The sequence below is a fragment of the Protopterus annectens genome, chromosome 10.part0 (genome assembly GCF_019279795.1).
Source record: "Protopterus annectens isolate FY-2018-M chromosome 10.part0, PAN1.0, whole genome shotgun sequence".
Classification (NCBI taxonomy): domain Eukaryota; kingdom Metazoa; phylum Chordata; order Ceratodontiformes; family Protopteridae; genus Protopterus; species Protopterus annectens.
The window spans coordinates 723,033,204-723,054,135 of NC_056744.1; the positions used below are offsets into that span (position 1 = coordinate 723,033,204).

General features: G+C 43.1%; 1 protein-coding gene across 1 annotated transcript in view; it reads right to left on the reverse strand.

The window, feature by feature from the left end:
• DOCK7 (dedicator of cytokinesis 7) overlaps positions 1 to 20,932 on the reverse strand; it is a 3,076,229-nt gene that overhangs the window by 2,392,454 nt on the left and 662,843 nt on the right. Inside the window, exon 9 of the mRNA XM_044085545.1 lies at positions 6,625 to 6,774. Coding sequence (XP_043941480.1) covers positions 6,625 to 6,774 — 150 coding nt within the window. The remainder of the gene's footprint in view (positions 1 to 6,624; positions 6,775 to 20,932) is intronic.

Genomic DNA, 20,932 nt, shown 5'->3' on the forward strand with positions numbered 1-20,932 from the left:
CATAAAATGTCATTCAGAGAGTTGAAAAATATCATTACATCCAATAATAAGCCTGAGCAGAAAGCAGAGACAAATAAAGCCATAATAACCTCTGAATGTTTGCATCTTGTTCCTGGATAGCATCATTAGGCAGTCCCTTCTGACCAGTCTCCTTTGACAAGTCATTTCCACAGCAGCCAGACATAGTGTAAGCATGTAGGTGTCAAGCTTCTCCTGCCTGCACTGACTCACTGGGGTGAACCAAAATCAGCTACCAATGTTGTGTATAGTAATAGGCATAAAGTACAGTTGTGTTCCTACCATAAATGTAGATGTTCGAGTGTATTCACTGTTGCAGTCATTACAATTGGGTTATCCTGCTGGCAGGCTACCCGTAGTCGGCCTGAATTCCAAAGTCCTGGTCCGGCGTCAGTTGCTGTCACCTCCTCCCTGACGTCAGTGCGGCAGGGGTATAAAAGATGCAGCCGACGCCATTTTCTTTTTTTCTTGCCCCAGATGTCAGGTACCCCCAAAAGGGTGGGCTAATTTATGCCAATAAACATGCATGCAGTAAAGTAAAACTCTACCTTCATCTACAAGCAAATACACCACATAGGTTGTATAGAATAGAGAAGTACAGATAAGACCCAGCAAAGGAAAGGGGGATGGTGGGTGGGTAACCTGGACTGCAACAGTGAATACACTCAGAACATCTACATTTATGGTAGGTACACAACTGTACTATGTTCATCGTGTTTCACTGTTGCAGTCATTACAATTGGGTTGAATCCCAAAGCTAAGGTTGGGCGGCTGGGGCTAAATAGGATTAGGAGAGGCTATGAGGCCCTGCAGAACTGCAGTGGCAAAGCCTGCTCTGGATTTAGAGTAGAGAGGTAAGTGATAGTGCTTTGTAAAAGTGTGCACTGAACTCCAAGTTGCAGCCTCTAAGATGTCTTTGGTTGGTACTCCTCTGAGGAAGGCTGCTGAAGTGGCTGCTGCTCTGGTTGAATGTGGCCTAATGCCCTTAGGCACTGATTTTCCATGCTGTGAATAGCAGAAACGAATGCAGTGGCCTATCCATTTTGAAATAGTCTGCCTTGAGATAGCCTTTCCTTGTGATCCTGCAGCACATGCCACTAGAAGTTGTTCAGTCTTTCTGAAAGCTTTGGTTCTGTCCAAGTAGAAGCGTAGCTGCCTGTGAATGTCCAGAGAATGCAGAAGTCTCTCACCTTTACTCTGTGGGTTTGGATAAAAGGTAGGCAAATGAATTGTTTGATTCAGGGCCACACTGGACACTACCTTAGGCATAAATGTCGGGTTTGTCCTTAGAGAAACCCTGTCCTGATGGAAAATGATAAAAGGTTCCACAGCCATGAGTGCCTGTAACTCTGAGACTCGTCTTGCAAAGGTTATTGCTAGAAGCAGAGCTGTTTTCCAGGATAAGAATTTTATATCAGCTGTAGAGGCTGGCTCAAAAGGAGGCAGTGTGAGTTTTTCCAAGACATAATTTAGGTCTCATGCAGGTATTGGTGCTCTCCTTGGAGGTCTTATGTTTTTGGCCCCTCTGAGGTACTGCCTTAGAAATGGATGAGAAAAAAGAGGCGGTTCTGTATTGTAGTGAGCTGAAATGGCAGAGGCATGAATCTTAATTGATGAAAAGGATAGGCCTTTGTCCAGCATCTCAGTTAAGTATTGCAAAATCTGAGGAATATTTGGTACAATCGTGTCAATTCCTTGTGCCTGGTTCCAAGCACAGAATCTCTTCTATTTTTCTGCATAAGATTTTCTGGTGCTAGGCCTCCTGGACTCCAGAATAACATCCATCACTGCTTTAGAGAGAGGCGTGTTTTGAATGGTTATATTATCCACCATGCTGCCAGATTTAAGGTCCTGAGTTGGCTGTGCAGGATCAGACTGTTTTGTTGGGTCAATAAGTGAGTAATTTGAGGCAATGTCCAGGCTGGGCATTGAGACAAGCTCTTTAGGATTGGGTACCAGTGCTGGCGGGGCCAGTTTGGGGCAATCAGTATCATTTTTGGCTTCTCTTGTCTGACCTTTAGGAGTACCTTGGGGAGGAGATGTAGTGGAGGAAAGGCATATACTGTTAAGTTTTTCCAGCTGAAAGATAGAGCATCCACTTTCCATGCTTGCTTGTGATAAGTCCTTGTGCAGAATCTCTGTAGTTGGCAGTTGTGAGGCGAGGCAAATAGGTCTATGTCCGGGCATCCCCAGTTCCTTGTTATCATGCTGAAGACTTGTGGATCCAATTTCCACTCGTGGGGATCCATTAGGTTTCTGCTTAGTTCATCTGCCAGAGAATTTATCTTTCCTGGCAGGTATTGTGCTTGCAGATGTACTTGGTAAGTCAATGCTGTGTCCCACAAAGTCATGGCTAGTCTGCAGAGGGGGTAGGAATGTGTGCCTCCCTGCTTGTTTATATACCACATGACTGTAGTATTGTCCGTCTTTATCAATAGTTGTCCTGGATGAAGTAGATCCTTGAAGGCTGTCAGGGCATTTTGAACAGCTAGCATCTCTTTTTGATTGATATGTAGATGCATTTGGCTTGCGGGCCATGTGCCCTGAATACATCTTCCTGCCATATGGGCCCCCCAGGCATAATCTGATGCATCTGTTGTTAATGTCTGCCTGGCTGTGGGTAAAATGAAAGGCTGTCCCTTGTTGTGGTGACAGGCCTTTGCCCACCATCGAAACTAGGGCAATTATTGTCTCCAGGCTGTGGCAATGTTGAGTCCAAACACTTTTTAGATACCATTGTAGTTTGCTCATATGCAGTTTTGCATATGGAGTTAGCAGAATGCAGGATGCCATGAAGCCCAAAGCCTGCAGAATATTTCTTGGAGGTAACTGGGTCTTTGTTGCCAACATTTTGAAATAAGTAGTCAGTTGTCTTTGTTTGTCTGGCGTGAGATAAGCCATCTGGGCAGTTGTATTTAAACTTGCACCCAGGAATATTATCTCTTGTGAGGGTACTAGTTTTGATTTCTTTTTGTTTACTGTGTACCCTAGGCATGTTATAGTAACCTTTTTACAAACGCCAGATGCTGTAGTAGAATGTCTTTGTTCTCTGCTTGAATAAGGCAGTCGTCCAAGTAAGGATATATTTGTATTCCTCTTTGTCTGCAAAATGCAATTACTGGTGCCAGGCACTTTGTGAAGACCCTGGGCGCAGTAGATAAGCCAAAGGGCAGTGCAGAGAATTGGTAGTGCATTGAGCCAGCTATAAATCTGAGGTATCTTCTGTATGAATGTCTGATTGGAACATGCAGGTATGCCTCTTTTAGGTCTAAAGTCACAAGCCATGCCTTCTTGCCCAGCATGGGCAGAAGATGTTGCAGAGTCAACATTTTGAATTTCGGAATATCCAGAAATGTGTTTAGAATAGACAGGTCCAGTATTGGTCTCCAGGCATTGTCCTTTCTGGGCACCAAGAACAGTCTTAATCCTAGTCCCTGCTCTTGCTGTGGTACTCGCTGAATGGCCCTCATGTCCATGAGGGATGAAACTTGTTTTTGTGCCTCTGCCCATTGATTGTGTAGCAGGTCTGGCATTCCGTTTGCCCTTGGCAGGGTGTGAAAATGGAACCTGTAGCCTTGTGAAACTATATTCAGGACCCATTTGTCCTGGGTGATCATGTGCCAATTTTGTGAAAAAAGTGCTAGTTTTCCCTCTAAAGGGGCTGCCAGAAGATAAGTGCTTGGTGCTGGCAGAGGAAAGTCATTGAGACTGTTTCCTGTATGGCTGTGATTTATCTTCTCCGCTTTTGGAGGTAGGAGCACCACATTGTTTAGACCTGTATGAGCCCTGGGGCTGGGATTTGCCTCTGGGGCATCTGTATCTGCCTCTTTGTGGCCTGTCTGACACTGGAAAGAACCAATTCTTTGCAGGCCAGTTCCTGCTAAATCTGGGAGGTTGTACCTGTAAGAAATCCTTGACTGTTTGCATAGATTTAGCTTTGTCCTCCATTTTCTTCAACACCTCTTCTGCTTTAACACCAAACAAGGTATCATGCTGTAATGGAGCATCTAATAATTTTGCTTTAACATGGTCAGGCAGATTCTGTTCCTTTAACCAAGCATGCCTCCTAATGACAGAACCCGTAACAGCGGCCCTGCAGGAGGCCTCCAGAGAATCAAAACCACATTGGAAAGTGTGCTTTCCCACTTGTTCAGCTGCATGCAATAAATCCTGCATTTCTTTGTTTTCTGCACATTCAGAATTTGTCAACATTTTCTGTTTAAGTAGTGTTTATTGTTGATATTTAAGCATATGAAACTGACAATTTAAGGCCCTTACAGCCAAGCTAGCAGAAGTGTAAATCTTTTCCCCCCATTTGTCCAGGGCCCTTGAATCCCTATCAGAGGGGATAGGGTTTTTTGCAGTGGACACCTTGACCCCCTTGGGACCCTGAGATATAGTTTCTGGGTCAGCAGCAGGGTTTTTATAAAGAAATTTATGTGAATCAGGAACCCTGTAGTATCTGTCTGGCTTAACAGGAGCTGGTGGTAAAGAGTCAGGAGTGAGACTGGACTCTATAAATACATCATCTACAATGTCTAAAACAGGAGTATCAGCAAGGGGCCTGTGCTGAGGTAGTAAAAGAAAATCTCTGAGCCTTTTCTTAGATTCTGAGTAATCATGGCCCTCCCAATGAAAATGCTCCCTCACAGTATGCAGGGTCTCTCCAAATGAATAATCTTCAGGAGGAGAGGCTGAAGGGATAGATTCTTCAGCATCAGAATCCTCCTAGGGAGGAAGAGAGTATTCCTGTTCAGAAGAGGAATCAGAGGAAATGGAAACCTGATCTGAAGATTCATATTCTCTCTCTTGCATAGGTCTCTTATCAGGAGGGATGGGAACCCCTGATCAAAGTAATTATGTCATCGGCCATTTTAAGCATCTGTTTTTTAGGCATGGAGGCCTGCCCAGGGGAATGTTGTACTTGTTTCGTTGTCTTTAGAGGTGCTTTAGTCTTTGCCATTGAAGCTGAGGTCGTTTTCACATATAACTGTGTAGGCCTGAAAACACCCTCAGAAGCCGATGCCTGCTCAGTGGCTCCGAACCCATCTGAGGGAATAGTTTCCGAGGTTCCAATACCTTGAGTTTCCAGCGGCCTAGTCGGCTCCACGTGGGAGTCGGAAGCGGCCTGCGGCTCTGAGGTAGCTGGCGTCAGGGGCTGCGAAAGCACCTCACTGAGAACCGGCGACTGGCCTAGCCGAAGCCTCGTCGGTTTTGGACCTCGGATGCCTGTCCTTTTCTTTGTCTTTGCGCTTTTTATAAATTCCGGTAGTTGGCTGTTCTGACGGCATTATATAATTAAATCTTCTGCCAAAATAATGAAATGCAAAATCGTACCGACGCTTAACAGTGCGTTGGTTAAATCTAGCACAAAACCGACAACTAGCAACGTCGTGGTCACGGCCTAGGCAAGGAATACAGTAAGAATGAAAATCCTTATGAGGTATTTGCTTCCCACAAGAAATACAATTATTAACTTTTTCTGACATCGGTCTGAAGCAAGAAAAAAGTTTCCCCAACAGGGTACTTAGCTTTAATGAAGACTTCGGATCTGAAATTTGAACTTGAAAATCTCAGGAGTCGGCTGACCGGCACTTGCAAACTGCTTTTGCTTCAGGCACCGCGCAGCAAGAAAGACTGAAGAAAATGGCGTCGACTGCATCTTTTATACCCCTGGCGCACTGACATCAGGGAGGAGGCGACAGCAACCGATGCCGGACCAGGACTTTGGAATTCAGGCAGACTGCAGGTAGCCTGCCAGCAGGATAACCTAATTGTAATAACTGCAACAGTGAAACACGATGAACATCAAGAAGTGATGGTCCTGACTTGTGATCCGACAAAGGCAGGAACAATTATCCATTCTAGGTACAGAATGTGTGAAACTTTCAACAGCAATCATTAGGAACAGATGAAGATCTTAGCTGCATGATGAAAGTCTAAGTACTTAACTAATAACATCTGGTCAAAAGGCAAATCAATCAAAGGAAGTTGATGCTGTAAGGCTTCTACCTTCTCTGCAAGTGAAGCAACCTCAGACTTAAGGCTTGGTGTAAAGAGTTTGCTGCCCAGAAAAAAAGCTGCTTCAAGTTCTAAGCTGACTTGATTTTTTTAGGAACTGGCCATTAACATCAACAAACTGACATGAAACATTAGCAGGAAATTTGAATAGTGAAAACAGTTTAAAAAACCCTTAAGCCAGATATATGGGCATTGCCACCACCTAAATATCTGTGTGTTGGGGGGGTGAGCCACCTGAAAACAGAGTTAAGAAGCTATGTGAGATAGCACAGGTAGAAGAGGCCCTCAAAATAAGTTTATGCCTTTTTTTTTTGTTTACCAGCTTCTAAGCAAACCAAAACAAATCAATTTTAGCTTCATTCTTATAGACCTTGTAACAAGAGTAGGACAATGTGTTTTATTTCTACTGCCTGTTCTTGAAAGCTTTGTCATTACCTTTCAGGTTTAACGATCTCAGGAATCTACATCATAATTCAGAGATAGAGGCTTTAAGTTAAGATTCTCCTTAATGTAAAAAAGGGAGTACAAGAATAAAGCACTTTAAAGCACAGTTCATGTATCTGCCAAAAGAGTTTGAATTCTTACCTTTATTACGAGAAACACATCCTGAGAGGGATATGTGATGGAAAAGATGGCTGACCTAGCTAGGGTTGAAATAGCAGCTGGAGGCACATGAGGGCGCAGCATTGTCTTCACTTGCTCAGAGTTTAAATCGAAGTAAAAATTTTCTGAAATCTAATGTAGAACACACAGATTAAAAACAGCTTCTAATGTTAACATTAATGTTATAAAAAATAATACTGCATTTCACATTTTATTAGATGCCCAAAAACGATATCAAAACTTTTACCAAATGTCATTTAGGTTAATAGGTTCAAAGGTGAGAATTAAAACCTGTACCTTGTGTCTGTAAACACTGCGGTGGTGGTGCTGCGGTAGTGTTGCCGCCTCACAGTTAGACGTTGCCCGTTCGATTCTCAGTTACAGCGTCTTCTGTGTAGCAACATGCGTGAATGGGCGTTCCTTCGTTGAAGGTTGTGCGTTAGGCCCGGCAAGCCAGTACGTAAAAAATCTACTGCCAATCATTAGCGGACCGGAGTTCCGCTGTGGCGACCCCTAACCGGGGAAAAGGCGAAAGACACAAACAAACAAACCTTGTGTCTGCAAACACCTTAAATACTATGCCCACCCCAGTCCCTTATTGCCAACACCATTTGTACATCTTAGCTGTGTTAACATTTTTAACAGACATTACTTTCTAATACGTTAACACAGAAGGGGCATAGAATGGGATTTCTTCATTTGAAAATTGTAACAGAGTCCAGACTTTTTTTAAACATGTGCATTTCCCATAAGAGTGCAGTCGGGTACAATCTGTACTCAACTGAGAGCTTTAAGCACCTCTCAGGAACATTACAGGATAGAGGCAAAAATAGCTCTAAAGTTCCCTACATAATGCTCAGTGCAAATATGTATGCTTATAGATATTACTTCTCATTTTAAAAGAATATTTTATGATGTTAAGGGGGAACAGCTAAAAATAATGCATGTTAATTGCTTATGGTACAATACCTACACAGGTTTTTTTTTTTTTTTTTATAGAAAAGTGGGGTGGGAACAACAGAATTTCATGGTCATGCTAGCTCCCATGGGAATATCGGGAGAAAGATTTGATATGAAGTGAGAATGATGGACAAACCTATCCTGGGAAGGAAGGGAATGGACAGAGACCAACCAATGCCAAAATCCCTTGAAGGATAACATGGGCATTTGGGCACCAAACCACTATGCCTGTAGCTCCTGGAAAAAATAGAGAGCTTCCTGGCTACACTCCTGATTGTGCAAGTTGCCAAAAGATCGGCAAGACTCGCTCATCTTTATTCCCTTGTATTCTGTAAAATAATTTCTGAACAACATATAGAATTGTTCCTCCTCGTGGCTTACAGTTTGAATTGCATTTGCCGCTCTAGGTAAACTCAAATTGCAATGCACTGTTTGTTACACCCTGAGTATGTTACTGCAATTTGAAAACAAAAGTACACAATAATCAAAGTAAGCACTGCATGTAGCAAAAATTCAAAATATCAAACTACACTTTAACACTACAGCACAATTCTATCACAAATTTACTTTTTGTTTCAACACAGTCAAGGAAATTACCATAGATCATACAAACTAATCATAATCAGTTATCTGTGAAGTTTCTACCACGGGGTAACCACTGGATTTCCTCTTCTATTACCCACAGTTTAGCATGCATCTTTAAATGTAGATCTTGTACACATACTGATGTGTGTGCATTCTACCTGCACACATCATAATATCAAAAGCCAGGCTAAGAAGCAACAAGCCTCTGTGCTCCCTAGTTTAAGCTCTCTATGTTCTGAGTGAGCTCACCTGTAACAAGTAAAAAACAAATGTAACATAACATGTCTGACTTACAGAAACACATCCATATACTCAGGAAGATGAAAAAGCAATCCAGTGAAAAGGAGATATGGGAAGGCAATAAGCAGTGAAGAGTGCCTTCTCCGTACATATCTGTTAAAAGCAACTTTAAAGGCAGTCGACAGGTTGCAAATGTTGGGAAGAACAAGTAGTGAAAATTTGAAACTTCCTGCAATGTAAAAGCTGCAGCAGCTTAGAGGGATGGGATTAGAAGGGCAAATCCTAAAGCAATAATATGCCAAAGTAGATCTGTGTCTTAGAATCACAGCACAAGTAATAATGCTTGGCAGAAGTGGGAAGTGATAAGTGTCCAAAGTAAAAATGTCTGTTAACAGACATTTATGAAACAGGCATTATAATCAGATATTCCTAATGCAGTGGCCTCTGACAACTTAAGCCAAAGAGTGATATCCGATCACAGAACAAAAAGTACAGTTGTGTACACTTACCATAAATGTAGATGTTCAAGTGTACTCACTGTTGCAGTCATCACATTTGGGTTATCTGCCTGCAGGTAGCCCCCAGCCAGCATGAATACCAGAGTCTTAGATTCCTGCGTCGGATGCTCTCTCTTCTTCCTTGATGTCAGGTCGTCAGGGGTATAAAACATGCAGCCGACGCCATTACATCAGTTTTTCTTGTCCCAGATGTCAGGTGCCCCCCACAATGGGAAGCAATTATATGTTATGGTACACCTCCGTTAAAAAGCAAATACACCAGAAAACTTAAATACACCAAACAAGAAGGAAAGGTAGAGCCAAGAGAAGTCAGGGGGCTGGAGGGAGGGTAACCAGGACTGCAACAGTGAATACACTCGAACATCTACATTTATTAAGTGTGCACAACTGGGTTGATTCCCACAGCTGAGGAAGGGAGGAGGAAGTTAGAGAGCATTAGGGCCAGCTATTAAGCCCTGCAAGACTGCAGTGGCAAAACCAGCTCTGGATTTATAATAAATAGGCATGTGGTAATGCTTGGTGAAGGTATGTACAGAGTTCCAGGTAGCAGCTTCTAGGATGTCCCTGGTAGGGACTTCTCTGAGAAAGGCTGCAGAGGTAGATGCAGCCCTGGTGGAATGTGATCTTATCCCCTGTGGTGAAGGTTTTCCATGGTGCTTATAGCAGAAATAAATGCAATGGGCTATCCATTTAGAAATGGTTTGCTTTGAAATGGCCTTCGCCTCTGCCCCTGCAGCAAAGCCAACTAGCAGCTGTTCAGATTTTCTGAGAGGCTTAGTCCTGTCCAAATAAAATCCAAGTCGTCTGTGCACGTCCAGAGAATGCAGTATTCGTTCTCCTTTGTTTTGTGGATTAGGGAAAAAAGTAGGCAAATGAATGGACTGATTTAGGGCCACACTAGACACCACCTTGGGCATAAGGGAAGGACTGGTCCTGAGGGAAACCCTGTCTGTATGGAAGATAATGAAGGGTTCCACTGCCATAAGGGCCTGTAATTCAGACACTTTTTCCTGAAATGATGGTTAAGAAGGAAGGGTGTTTTCCAAGAAAGGAATTTCAACTCTGCAGTTGCAGCTGGCTCAAAGGGAGGGAGAGTGAGCTTTTCCAATACAAAGTTAAGGCTATCCATTTAGAAATGGTTTGCTTTGAAATGGCCTTCCCCTCTGCCCCTGCAGCAAAGCCAACTAGCAGCTGTTCAGATTTTCTGAGAGGCTTAGTCCTGTCCAAATAAAATCCAAGTTGTCTGTGCACATCTAGAGAATGCAGTATTCGTTCTCCTTTGTTTTGTGGATTAGGGAAAAAAGTAGGCAAATGAATGGACTGATTTAGGGCCACACTAGACACCACCTTGGGCATAAGGGAAGGATTGGTCCTGAGGGAAACCATGTCTGCATGGAAGATAATGAAGGGTTCCACTGCCATAAGGGCCTGTAATTCAGACATTCTTTTTCCTGAAGTGATGGTTAAGAAGGAAGGGTGTTTTCCAAGAAAGGAATTTCAACTCTGCAGTTGCAGCTGGCTCAAAGGGAGGGAGAGTGAGCTTTTCCAATACAAAGTTAAGGTCCCAGGCTGGAGTAGGGGCTTTCCGGAGGGGTATTAAATTTTTGGCCCCTCTAAAGAATTGCTTTAGCAGGGGGTGAGAAAAGAGGGGTGGCTCAGTATTATAATGTGCTGAAATGGCAGAGGCATGAATTTTAATTGACGAGAAGGATAGGCCCTTGTGGAGCATTTCTGTTAAGAACTGAAGAGTATGAGGTAAGCTGGGCACCGTTGTACCCATCCCCTGAGTCTGGCTCCAGGAACAGTATCTTTTCCACTTTTCAGCATAGGAGTTTCTAGTACTAGACCTCCTTGCCTCCAGAATGACATCTAGCACCTGCTTACTGAGGGATGCTATTGGAGAACTCAAGGAATTAGCCAGGCTGCAAGGTTCAGGGTTTGAAGCTGAGGGTGCAGAAGCTGGCCCGTCTGCTGGGACAGCAGGGAAGGGGTCTGAGGCAGGTGCCATGGTTCCAGTAGTGTCATACTGCAAGAGGGGTACCAGTGCTGGCGTGGCCAGTCTGGTGCGATCAGTATTGTCCTTGGCTTGTCCTGTTTGATCTTTTGCAGAACCTTCGAGAGGAGAGGCAGAGGGGAAAGGCATAAACTGTGAGGCTTTCCCAGGTAAACGACAGGGCATCCACTTTCCAGGCTTGGACTGTGGGAAGTCCTTGTGCAGAATTTGTCCAATTGATAGTCCTGAGGGGAGGCAAACAGGTCTATCTCTGGAGTCCCCCATTTGTTCCTCAAGAGGTTGAATATTTTTGGTTCCAGTTTCCATTCGTGTGGGTCCATAAGATTTCTGCTTAGGTAGTCTGCAGTGAATTTAGCTTGCCTGGCAGGAATTGAGCTTGCAGGTGCACTTGGCAGCTCAAGGCTGTGTTCCACAGAGCCATGGCTAGTCTGCAGAGAGGGTACGAGTGGGGTCCCCCCTGCTTGTTTATGTACCACATAACTGTCTGGTCTGTCTTTACCAATAATTGTCCTGGAAGAATGCAGTCTTTGAAGGCTGTCAGGGAATTCTGTACAGCTAACATTTCTTTTTGGTTGATATGCAGGTGCATCTGTCTCAGGTTCCATTTGCCCTGAATGCACTGCCCTGCCAAGTGCGCTCCCCATGCATAGTCTGATGCGTCTGTTGTTAAGGTTTTGGCAGCAGGGGGTAGAGTGAAAGTCAGCCCCTTGTTGTGGTAGCAGGCCTCTGCCCACTAAAGGAACACTGTCTTTACACAAGGAATGACAGGAATCATTGATTCCAGGTCCTGAGAATGTTGACACCATAGGCTTTTTAGATACCATTGTAGTTTCCTCATATGCAGTCTTGCATATGGAATTAGTAGAATGCAAGAGGCCATGAACCCCAGGGCCTGCAGAATTTTCTTTGCAGATAGCTGGGTCTTTGTGGCCAATAGTTTGAAGTAGGTTGTCAAATAAACTTGTTTCTCTGGAGTGAAGAAAGCCATCTGGGAAGTTGTGTTCAAGCTTGCTCCCAGGAATACAATCTGTTGGCAGGGTACTAGATGAGATTTCTTTTCGTTTATGGTGTACCCCAGAGAGGTTAGAAGGTTCTTTATGAATGTCAGATGTTTTAATAGCAAGTATTTCTGCCTAAATCAGACAATCGTCCAAGTATGGGTATATCTGAATTTTTCTCTGCCTGCAAAATGCAACGGCTGGAGCTAGACACTTTGTGAATACTCTGGGTGCAGTAGATAAGCCAAAGGTAAGTGCAGAGAACTGACAGTGCATGGAGCCTGCCCTGAAGCATAGGTATTTCCTGCAAGATTCCCTTATTGGAATGTGCAGGCAAGCTTCCTTTAAGTCTAAGGTTGCCAACCAGGGATCTTTGCCTAGCATAGGAAGCAGCTGTTGAAGTGTTAGCATTTTGAATTTTGGGATTACCAAAAAGGTGTTTAGAATAGAGAGGTCCAGGATAGAATAGCCCTGATACTTAGAAGAGAGAGAACCTGCTGTTGGGCCTCTGCCCACTGATTTGGGGGTAGGTCTGGCCAACCGTTTGGGGTTGGTAGGGTGTGGAAATGGAATCTGTATCCTTGGGAAACCATATTCAAAAACCCATTTGTCCTGGGTAATGTGCTCCCAGTTTTCTGCATGCAGGGTGAACTTTCCTTCTAAGGGAGCAGGCAGTTGAGCAGGGCTTGGAAGGATTAAGGATTAAGGTTAAGTCATTGTGCCATTTTTCCGTAGGGGGGTGTCTTACTACTCCCTGCTTTGGAAGTGGAAGCCCCCCACTGCATAGGCCTGTGCGTAGCCTGAGACTGTAACCTAGGTGGTCTGCTGTTCCTGAGTTTGGACTGAGAAGGCCTAGAAGAGACTGAAAAGTACCAATTCTTTGAAGGCCAATGCCTACTAAATCTGGGAGGCTGTACTTGCAAGAAATCTTTTAACAGTTTGCATAGATTTAGCTTTTTCCTCCATCTTTTTGAGGACTTCTTCTGCTTTGTTGCCAAACAGGCGGTCTTGGTTTAAGGGAGCATCCAGTAATTTAGCTTTAACATGATCGGGCAAGTTTTGCTCCTTAAGCCAAGCATGCCTTCTAAGTACAGATCCAGTGACAGCAGCCCTGCAAGATGCTTCTAAAGAGTCAAAACCACATTGCAAAGTATGTTTACCAACTTGTTCTGCAGAATGCATTAAATCCTGCAATTCTTTGTGTTCAGCACAGTTAGGAACCAACATCATTTTCTGTTTTAGTAGTCCCATTATATGCTGCTGGTACGTTAACATATGAAACTGGCAATTTAAAGCCCTAATGGCCAAAGTAGCAGAAGTGTATACCTCCTTACCCCATCTGTCCAAGGCTCTAGAATCTCTATCAGAAGGGGTAGGATTTTTGGCAGCAGCAGCCTTAATGCCCTTTGGTCCTTGGGAAATGGTCTCTGGATCCACAGTAGGATTCTTGAAGAGGAACTTGTGAGAGTCAGGTACTCTGTAATACCTGTCAGGTTTTCTAGGACGTGGAGGTAAAGTGTCTGGGGAAAGGTTAGATTCCACAAAATCATCATCTACAATGTCCAGAACAGGAGGGATAGCTAAAGGCCTGTGTTGAGGAAGGGGTAAGAATTCCCTAAGCTTCTTTTTGGAGTCAGAGTAATCCTGGCTTTCCCAGCAGAAATGCTCCCTAAGAGTGTGCAAGGCTTCACCAAAAGAAAAATCTTCTGGAAGGTAAGCAGAGGGAATGGAATCCTCTGCATCAGAATCCTCATAGGTAGATAAAGACAAATCCTGGGTCATCATCATCATCATCTTTCGGCTTTTCCCATTAGTGGTCGCCACAGCGGATCATCTCTTTCCATTTCTTCCTATCCTCTGCATCTTGCTCTGTCACACCAACCGCCTGCATGTCCTCTCTCACCACTTCCATAAACCTTATCTTAGGCCTTCCTCTTTTTCTCTTACCTGGCAGCTCCATCCTTAGCATCTTTTTCCCAATATACCCATCATCCCTCCTCAGCACATGTCCAAACCAACGCAATCTCGCCTCTCTTGCTTTGTCCCTGACCCTCTAATATACTGATTCCTAATCCTGTCCATCCTAGTCACACCCAGTGCAAATCTTAACATCTTTATCTCTGCCACATCCAGCTCTGACTCCTGCCTTTTCAACAATGCTACCGTCTCCAACCCATATAACATAGCTGGTCTCACTACCCTCTTGTAGACCTTCCCTTTCACTCTTACTGGTACCAGTCTGTCCCAAATCACTCCTGACACCCTTCTCCACCCATTCCACCCTGCCTGCACTCTCTTCTTCACCTCTCTTCCACATTCACCGTTACTCTGAACTGTTGATCCCAAGTACTTAAACTCATCCACCTTTACCAACTCTACTCCCTGCATCCTCACCATTCCTCTACCCTCCCTCTCATTTACACACATATATTCTGTCTTAGTCCTGCTGACCTTCATTCCTCTGCTCTCTAGAGCATATCTCCACCTCTCCAGAGTCTCCTCAACCTGATTCCTACTCTCACTACAGATCACAATGTCATCTGCAAACATCATAGTCCACGGGGCCTCCTGTCTGATCTCATCTGTCAACCTGTCCATCACCACTGCAAATAAGAAAGGACTCAGAGCTGATCCTTGATATAATCCCACCTCCACCTTAAATGGATCTGTCACTCCCACTGCAGTCCTCACCACTGTCGCACTACCCTTGTACATATCCTGTACCACTCTTACATACTTCTCTGCCACTCCCGACTTCCTCATACAATACCACAACTCTTCTCTAGGCACCCTGTCATATGCTTTCTCCAAGTCTACAAAGACACAATGCAACTCCTTCTGACCTTCTCTGTATTTCTCCAATAACACTCTCAGAGCAAACAGTGCATCTGTAGTGCTCTTTCCTGGCATGAAACCATACTGCTGATCACTAATCATCACCTCCCTTCTTAATCTAGCTTCTACTACTCTTTCCCATAACTTCAAGCTGTGACTGATAAATGTTATCCCTCTGTAGTTATTGCAGCTCTGCACATCACCCTTATTCTTAAAGATAGGTACCAAAACACTTTTTCTCTACTCCTCAGGCATCCTCTGACTTTCCAAAATTTCATTAAACAATCTAGTTAAAAATTCCACTGCCATTTCTCCTAAGCACCTCCATGCTTCCCATTGGTAAGTCATCTGGGCCAACAGCCTTTCCATTCTTCATCCTCTTCATAGCTGCCCTTACTTCCTCCTTGCTAATCTGTTTCACTTCCTGATTCACTATCCCCACATCATCCAACCTTCTTCTCTCTCTCATTCTCTTCATTCATCAGCCTCTCAAAATACTCTTTCCATCTACTCAACACACTCTCCTCTCTTGTGAGCACCTTTCCCTCACTATCCTTTATCACCCTTACTTGCTGCACATCTTTCCCAGCTCTGTCCCTCTGTCTAGCCAATCGGTACAGGTTCTTTTCTCCCTCTTTAGTGTCCAATCTCTCATACAACTCTCCATACGCCTTATCCTTAGCTTTCGCCACCTCTCTCTTTGCCATGTACCTCATCTCCTTATACTCATGTCTACTTTCTTCATCTCTGACAATCCCACTTCTTCGCCAGCCTCTTCCTCTGTACACTCTCCTGTACTTCCTCATTCCACCACCCAGTCTCCTTGTCCTCCTTCCGCTGTCCAGATGTCACACCAAGCACCTTTCTAGCAGTCTCCCTTACTAGTTCTGCTGTAGTTACCCAGCTATTTGGTAACTCTCCACTGCCTCCCAGTGCCTGTCTTAACTCTTCCCTAAACTCCACTTCACAATCACCCTTTTTTAACTTCCACCATTTAATCCATGGCACTGCTTTCACACTCCTCCTCCTCCTCTTCTTGATCACCAACGTCATCCTACAGACCACCATTCTATCCTGCTTAACTACACTTTCCCCTGCCGCCACTTTACAGTCTCCAATCTCCTTCAGACTGGCCCTCCTACACAGGATATAATCCACCTGTGTGCATCTTCCTCCACTCTTGTATGTCACCCTATGCTCCTCCCTCTTCTTAAAATACGTATTCACCACAGCCATGTCCATCCTTTTCGCAAAATCCACAATCATCTGACCTTCTGCATTCCTCTCCTTGACACCATACTTACCCATTACTTCCTCATCCCCTCTGTTCACTTCACCAAAATGTCCATTAAAGTCCGCTCCAATCACTAGTCTCTCACCCTTGGGTACACTCACCACAACTTCATCCAACTCACTCCAAAATTTCTCTTTCTCATCCATTGCACACCCAACTTGTGGAGCATATGCACTAACAACATTCATCATTACACCATCAATTTCGAGCTTCATAAACATCACTCTGTCAGACACTCTCTTCATGTCTAAAACACTCTTGGCATATTGTTCCTTTAGTGTAACCCCAACCCCATTTCTCCTGCCATCCACACCATGATATAACAATTTGAACCCATTTCCTAAACACCTGGCCTTACTTCCCTTCCATCTGGTCTCCTGCACGCACAATATATCAACCTTCCTTCTCTCCATCATATCAGCTAGCTCTCTTCCTATACCAGTCATACTGCCAACATTCAAAGTTCCTACCCTCACTGCTACACTCCTAACCTTCCTCCTCTCTTCCTGCCTTCGGGCATGCCTTCACCCTCCTCTTCTCCTTTAGCCAACAGTAGCCCAATTTCCGTCAGCACCCTGTTGGCTAACAGTACTGGTGGCGGTCGTTGTTAACCCGGGCCTTGCCCGATCCAGTATGGAAATATGAAGTTTTTGTGCCATAAGTGTTGTGGCAGAATTTTTACGCCGGATGCCCTTCCTGACGCAACCCTCCCCATTTATCCGGGCTTGGGACCGGCACAAAGAAATGCACTGGCTTGTGCATCCCCAGTGGCATCCCCAGTGGCTGGGGATAAGGGCAAATCCTGGTAGTCAGAAGAAACAGAAACATCAGATTCCTGATCAGAAGGAAAATCAGTTCTAGGTCTCTTAGAGGGGGAAGGCTGGCTTCCCCTAATTAAGGTAATAAGGTCTTCAGCCATTCTAAGCATTTGTTTTTTAGGCATATGGGCCTGAACATGCAGTTTAGATATCGGTTTTCTAGGCGTGGTGCAAGTTTTAGGCCTGGATGAAGAAGATGGTGTTGGTTTAAAATGCAAGTCTGTAGGCCTGATTGCACCCTCAGAAGCTGGTGCCTGCACAGCGGCTCAGGACCCATCCAAGATAGAGACATCCACAGGTTCCATAGTCAAAGAAGCATCTCGCGGCATACTGAACTCCGAATGGGTCTCAACAGAGGCCTGCAAATCTGAAGTAGCGGGTATCAGGGGCTGCGAAAGCGCCTCACTGAGTACCGGCAGACTGGCGACTAGCTTAACAGAAACGTTGTTGGCAGGTTTGGACCTATGCGGTCTTGTCTCTGTCTTTATCCTTATGTGTTTTCGGAAGATCAGTAGTCGGATGGCTTACCGAAGCCATTTTGGAGAATGGATACAGAGTACCAAAATAATTTGCTGCAAATATATCCCAACGATGAATAGTTCAGAGGTTGAACAAGGCACAAAACCGACAGTGAGGGACATCGTGGTTTGGACCTAAGCAGGAAATGTAGTACGAATGAAAATCTTTATGAGGTATTTGCTTTCCACGGGTAAGACAATTGTTAACTTTTACTGACATCAGTTGGAGCAAGAAAAAAGATCCCCAACAGGGAACTTATCTTTTTTTGAAGACTTCGGTTCTGAAACTCGAAAATGAAAATTTCAGGAGTCGGCCAACCGGCACTTGCGAACTGCTTCTGCTCCAGGCACCGCCCAGCAAAGAAAGATTGATGTAATGGTGTCGGCTGTATGTTTTATACCCCTGACGACCTGACGAAATGGAAGGAGAGACAGCATCCGACGCAGGAATCCAAGACTCTGGTATTCAGGCCGGCTGAGGGCTACCTGCAGGCAGATAACCCAAATCTGATGACTGCAACAGTGAAACACGAAGAACATCAAACTGGTACCAGCAAAACACCTAGAAAGGGTTTCCTCAGTAACAATGAAACCCTACTCATCCAGTGTAAATGAAATATTCCTGAACCTATGGTCCTTGCCGTAAGAAACACAGATGGCTATGCATGTGGGAATTAAGTTCCTTCCTTTTTATTTATTCATTTATTTTTTAAATTATATTCTTTCCCTGTAAACAGAAAAGGATGTGAACGAGCTAATGTAAGGACAGTTATGAAGTTACATTTTTTAATAGCTTTATTAAATTACTTAAAGACAAGCATACACTAACAGAAAAGGTAAAGCATATTAACATTTTTTTTTTAATTTAAATACATTATATACATTTTCTTTCTTTTTAACTGTCATCAGTCTAACATTTCAAAAACTGCTGAATACCACCTTTCTCCTTAAATCTTGCTCTTTCGTCACTTGAACATTATTCTGCCTGTATTGCTCCCACGATTTCCATTTGTTTTTATATAATTTACCCCTTCCATTTTCTAAAGATCCCTCTTCCAGTTCTTGTCCTTTTTATGATGCTCAGTACTTCAAATACAGTTGGATTAGACATTTGATTTCCACTTTCTAGTAACTGCTTTTTTGGCAGCCAACTGAATTAAAGAGAATAAGGCCTTACTACATCTAGGCAATTCAGATCCCGTCTCCCAGCTCAAAAAAGTAATTTCTTATATATATATATATATATATATATATATATATATATATATATATTATATACATACATACAGTCATTTCCTTAGTTACAGCCATTTCCTCATCCAATATTTTTGGACAAAGGACTCTGCAGGGATTTTTTTTTTAATTTGCCAACTCATTTGACTCCCAAAACAAGTTTCCAATTGCATCTTTCTTGCCCATCACACATCCAACATTTGCTATCTACCGGAGAAAAAAAATCTTTGAAACGTGCTTGGGATATAAAAATATCTATGCAAACATTTCCAATCAAAGATCCTAAACTTTCTACATTTTGTTGTATACTTGGAAGCCATACACATGTCCTCCCATTGCTGTCTTGTAAATTACCTTTACCGTAACTCTTCTTTTCTAACCACCTCTGGTTGATTCGTAACAGTTATCATGCAACATTCTATATGCCCCATTAATTATCCAATTTTTAACAGCAACTTCTGTTCTAGGTTCAATAAAAAACTCCACCAGAGCAGGGCTTTCAATTAAGATTCGCTTATCCCTTTCTCTTTGCCTATACTCTTAGTCCCTGGTAGGGATGGCAGTCTCTAGACTACAGTCTAAATGTCTTCTTGGCCCCATCGCACTCCACTACATCTCCCTCTCTAGTTATATGCTCATAATACTTTGGTTCCTTTGCCAGATTCTCCAGTAAACTCAAGCCCCTTCTTACCTATTTTCTTTCCCTACTTACAGCCATACCTATTGGTAAAATTTTCTTTTTCCACTCTTGTGTAACTTAGTTCTTAGACTACTTCCTGCTACTTTATAAGTATAATATTCTGTACGGCTATTATTCCCCTTGAGGATCTGTATCAGAAATCCCACTCTTTCCTTACTTATTGAATAGCCCCCATGCTTGATCATCATCCCTTTCCATTTTGAATTATAAACTTCTGCTTGTCTTTATGTATATGTGCCTTAACTGTGTAGCTCTAAAATACACCTTCAAGTCAGGACATCCTACATCACATTGCTCTATTTAAAGGATCAACTTATCCAACTTAACTCTTGTCCGCTTCCCCTCTGGAGAAGTTCCTTCAACTCTATTAATTCCGTTTTTAAACACCTTTATTAAATTATCACTTAAGACACTGGCAAACATACATTAACAGAAAAGAGAACAAAGCATTTAATTATTTTCCACAGGACTTACAATATACAGCACATATACTTTATTTGCTACGAGTTCAACATTACAAAAAATGCTGAATTCCTGCCTTCCCTTAAATCTTGCTCCTCCTCCTGAACATTATTATTCATGTATTGTTCCAACAAATTCCATTTACTTCTATGTAATTTGCTCTTTCCCTTTTCTAAAGACCCCTCTTTCAGTTCTTTTATCTCGTTTATAATATTTAATACCTCAAATACAGTTGGTGTAGACTTTGATTTCCATCTTTTAGTAACTGCTTTTTTGGCAAACAAAACAAAATAAACTTAAGGCCTTACTACGTCTGGGCAATTCAGATCCTGTATCCCAGCTCAAAAGAATAATTTCCTTGCTTACAGTCATTTAGCCATCAATACTTCTGATACATTACTCTGTGGGGAATATTTAAAATCTGCTAACTCATTACACTCCTAAAACATATGTTCCCAGTTAACCCTCTTCTCCATGACACCTCCAACATTTACTATCTGAGGAAAAATTCTTTGAAGTCTGCTTGGGGTATAAATATACTTGTGCAAACACTTCCAAGCAAAGATACTAAACCTTCTGGACTTGGTTGTATACTTGGGAGCTATAAATGTGTCTTCCCACTGTTTTCTTTTAAACTGCTTTTCCAGTCTCACTTCCCAATATTCTCTAACCTCTTCTGATTGACTGTTATAGTTAACATGCACTATTTTATGCAACCTACATTACCGCTTTAACAGCTGCTTCTGCTCTAGATTCAACTACAAACTCTACCAGAGCATACCTTTTACTTAAAATTCTCCTATTCCTTTCTCTTCGAATGTGCTTCGAGATCAAGCCCTTGTAGGGAAAGCAGTCTAGCATACAATCCATGGCCTCATCTCACTCTACTACCTTTCCTGCTTGAATTATTTTCTTTCAATACCTTGGTTTCTTTGCCAGTTTTCTCTTGTAAATTCCAGACCCCTCTTGCCTTTTTCTGTACCCCTGCTTGCAGTCATCCCTACTGTCAAAATCTCCTTTCTCCATTCTCACATTAGCTTAGTTCTTAGTATACTTTCTGCTACTTTATAAATGTAATATTCTGTATGGTTATTATTCTCCTTAAGGATCTGCAT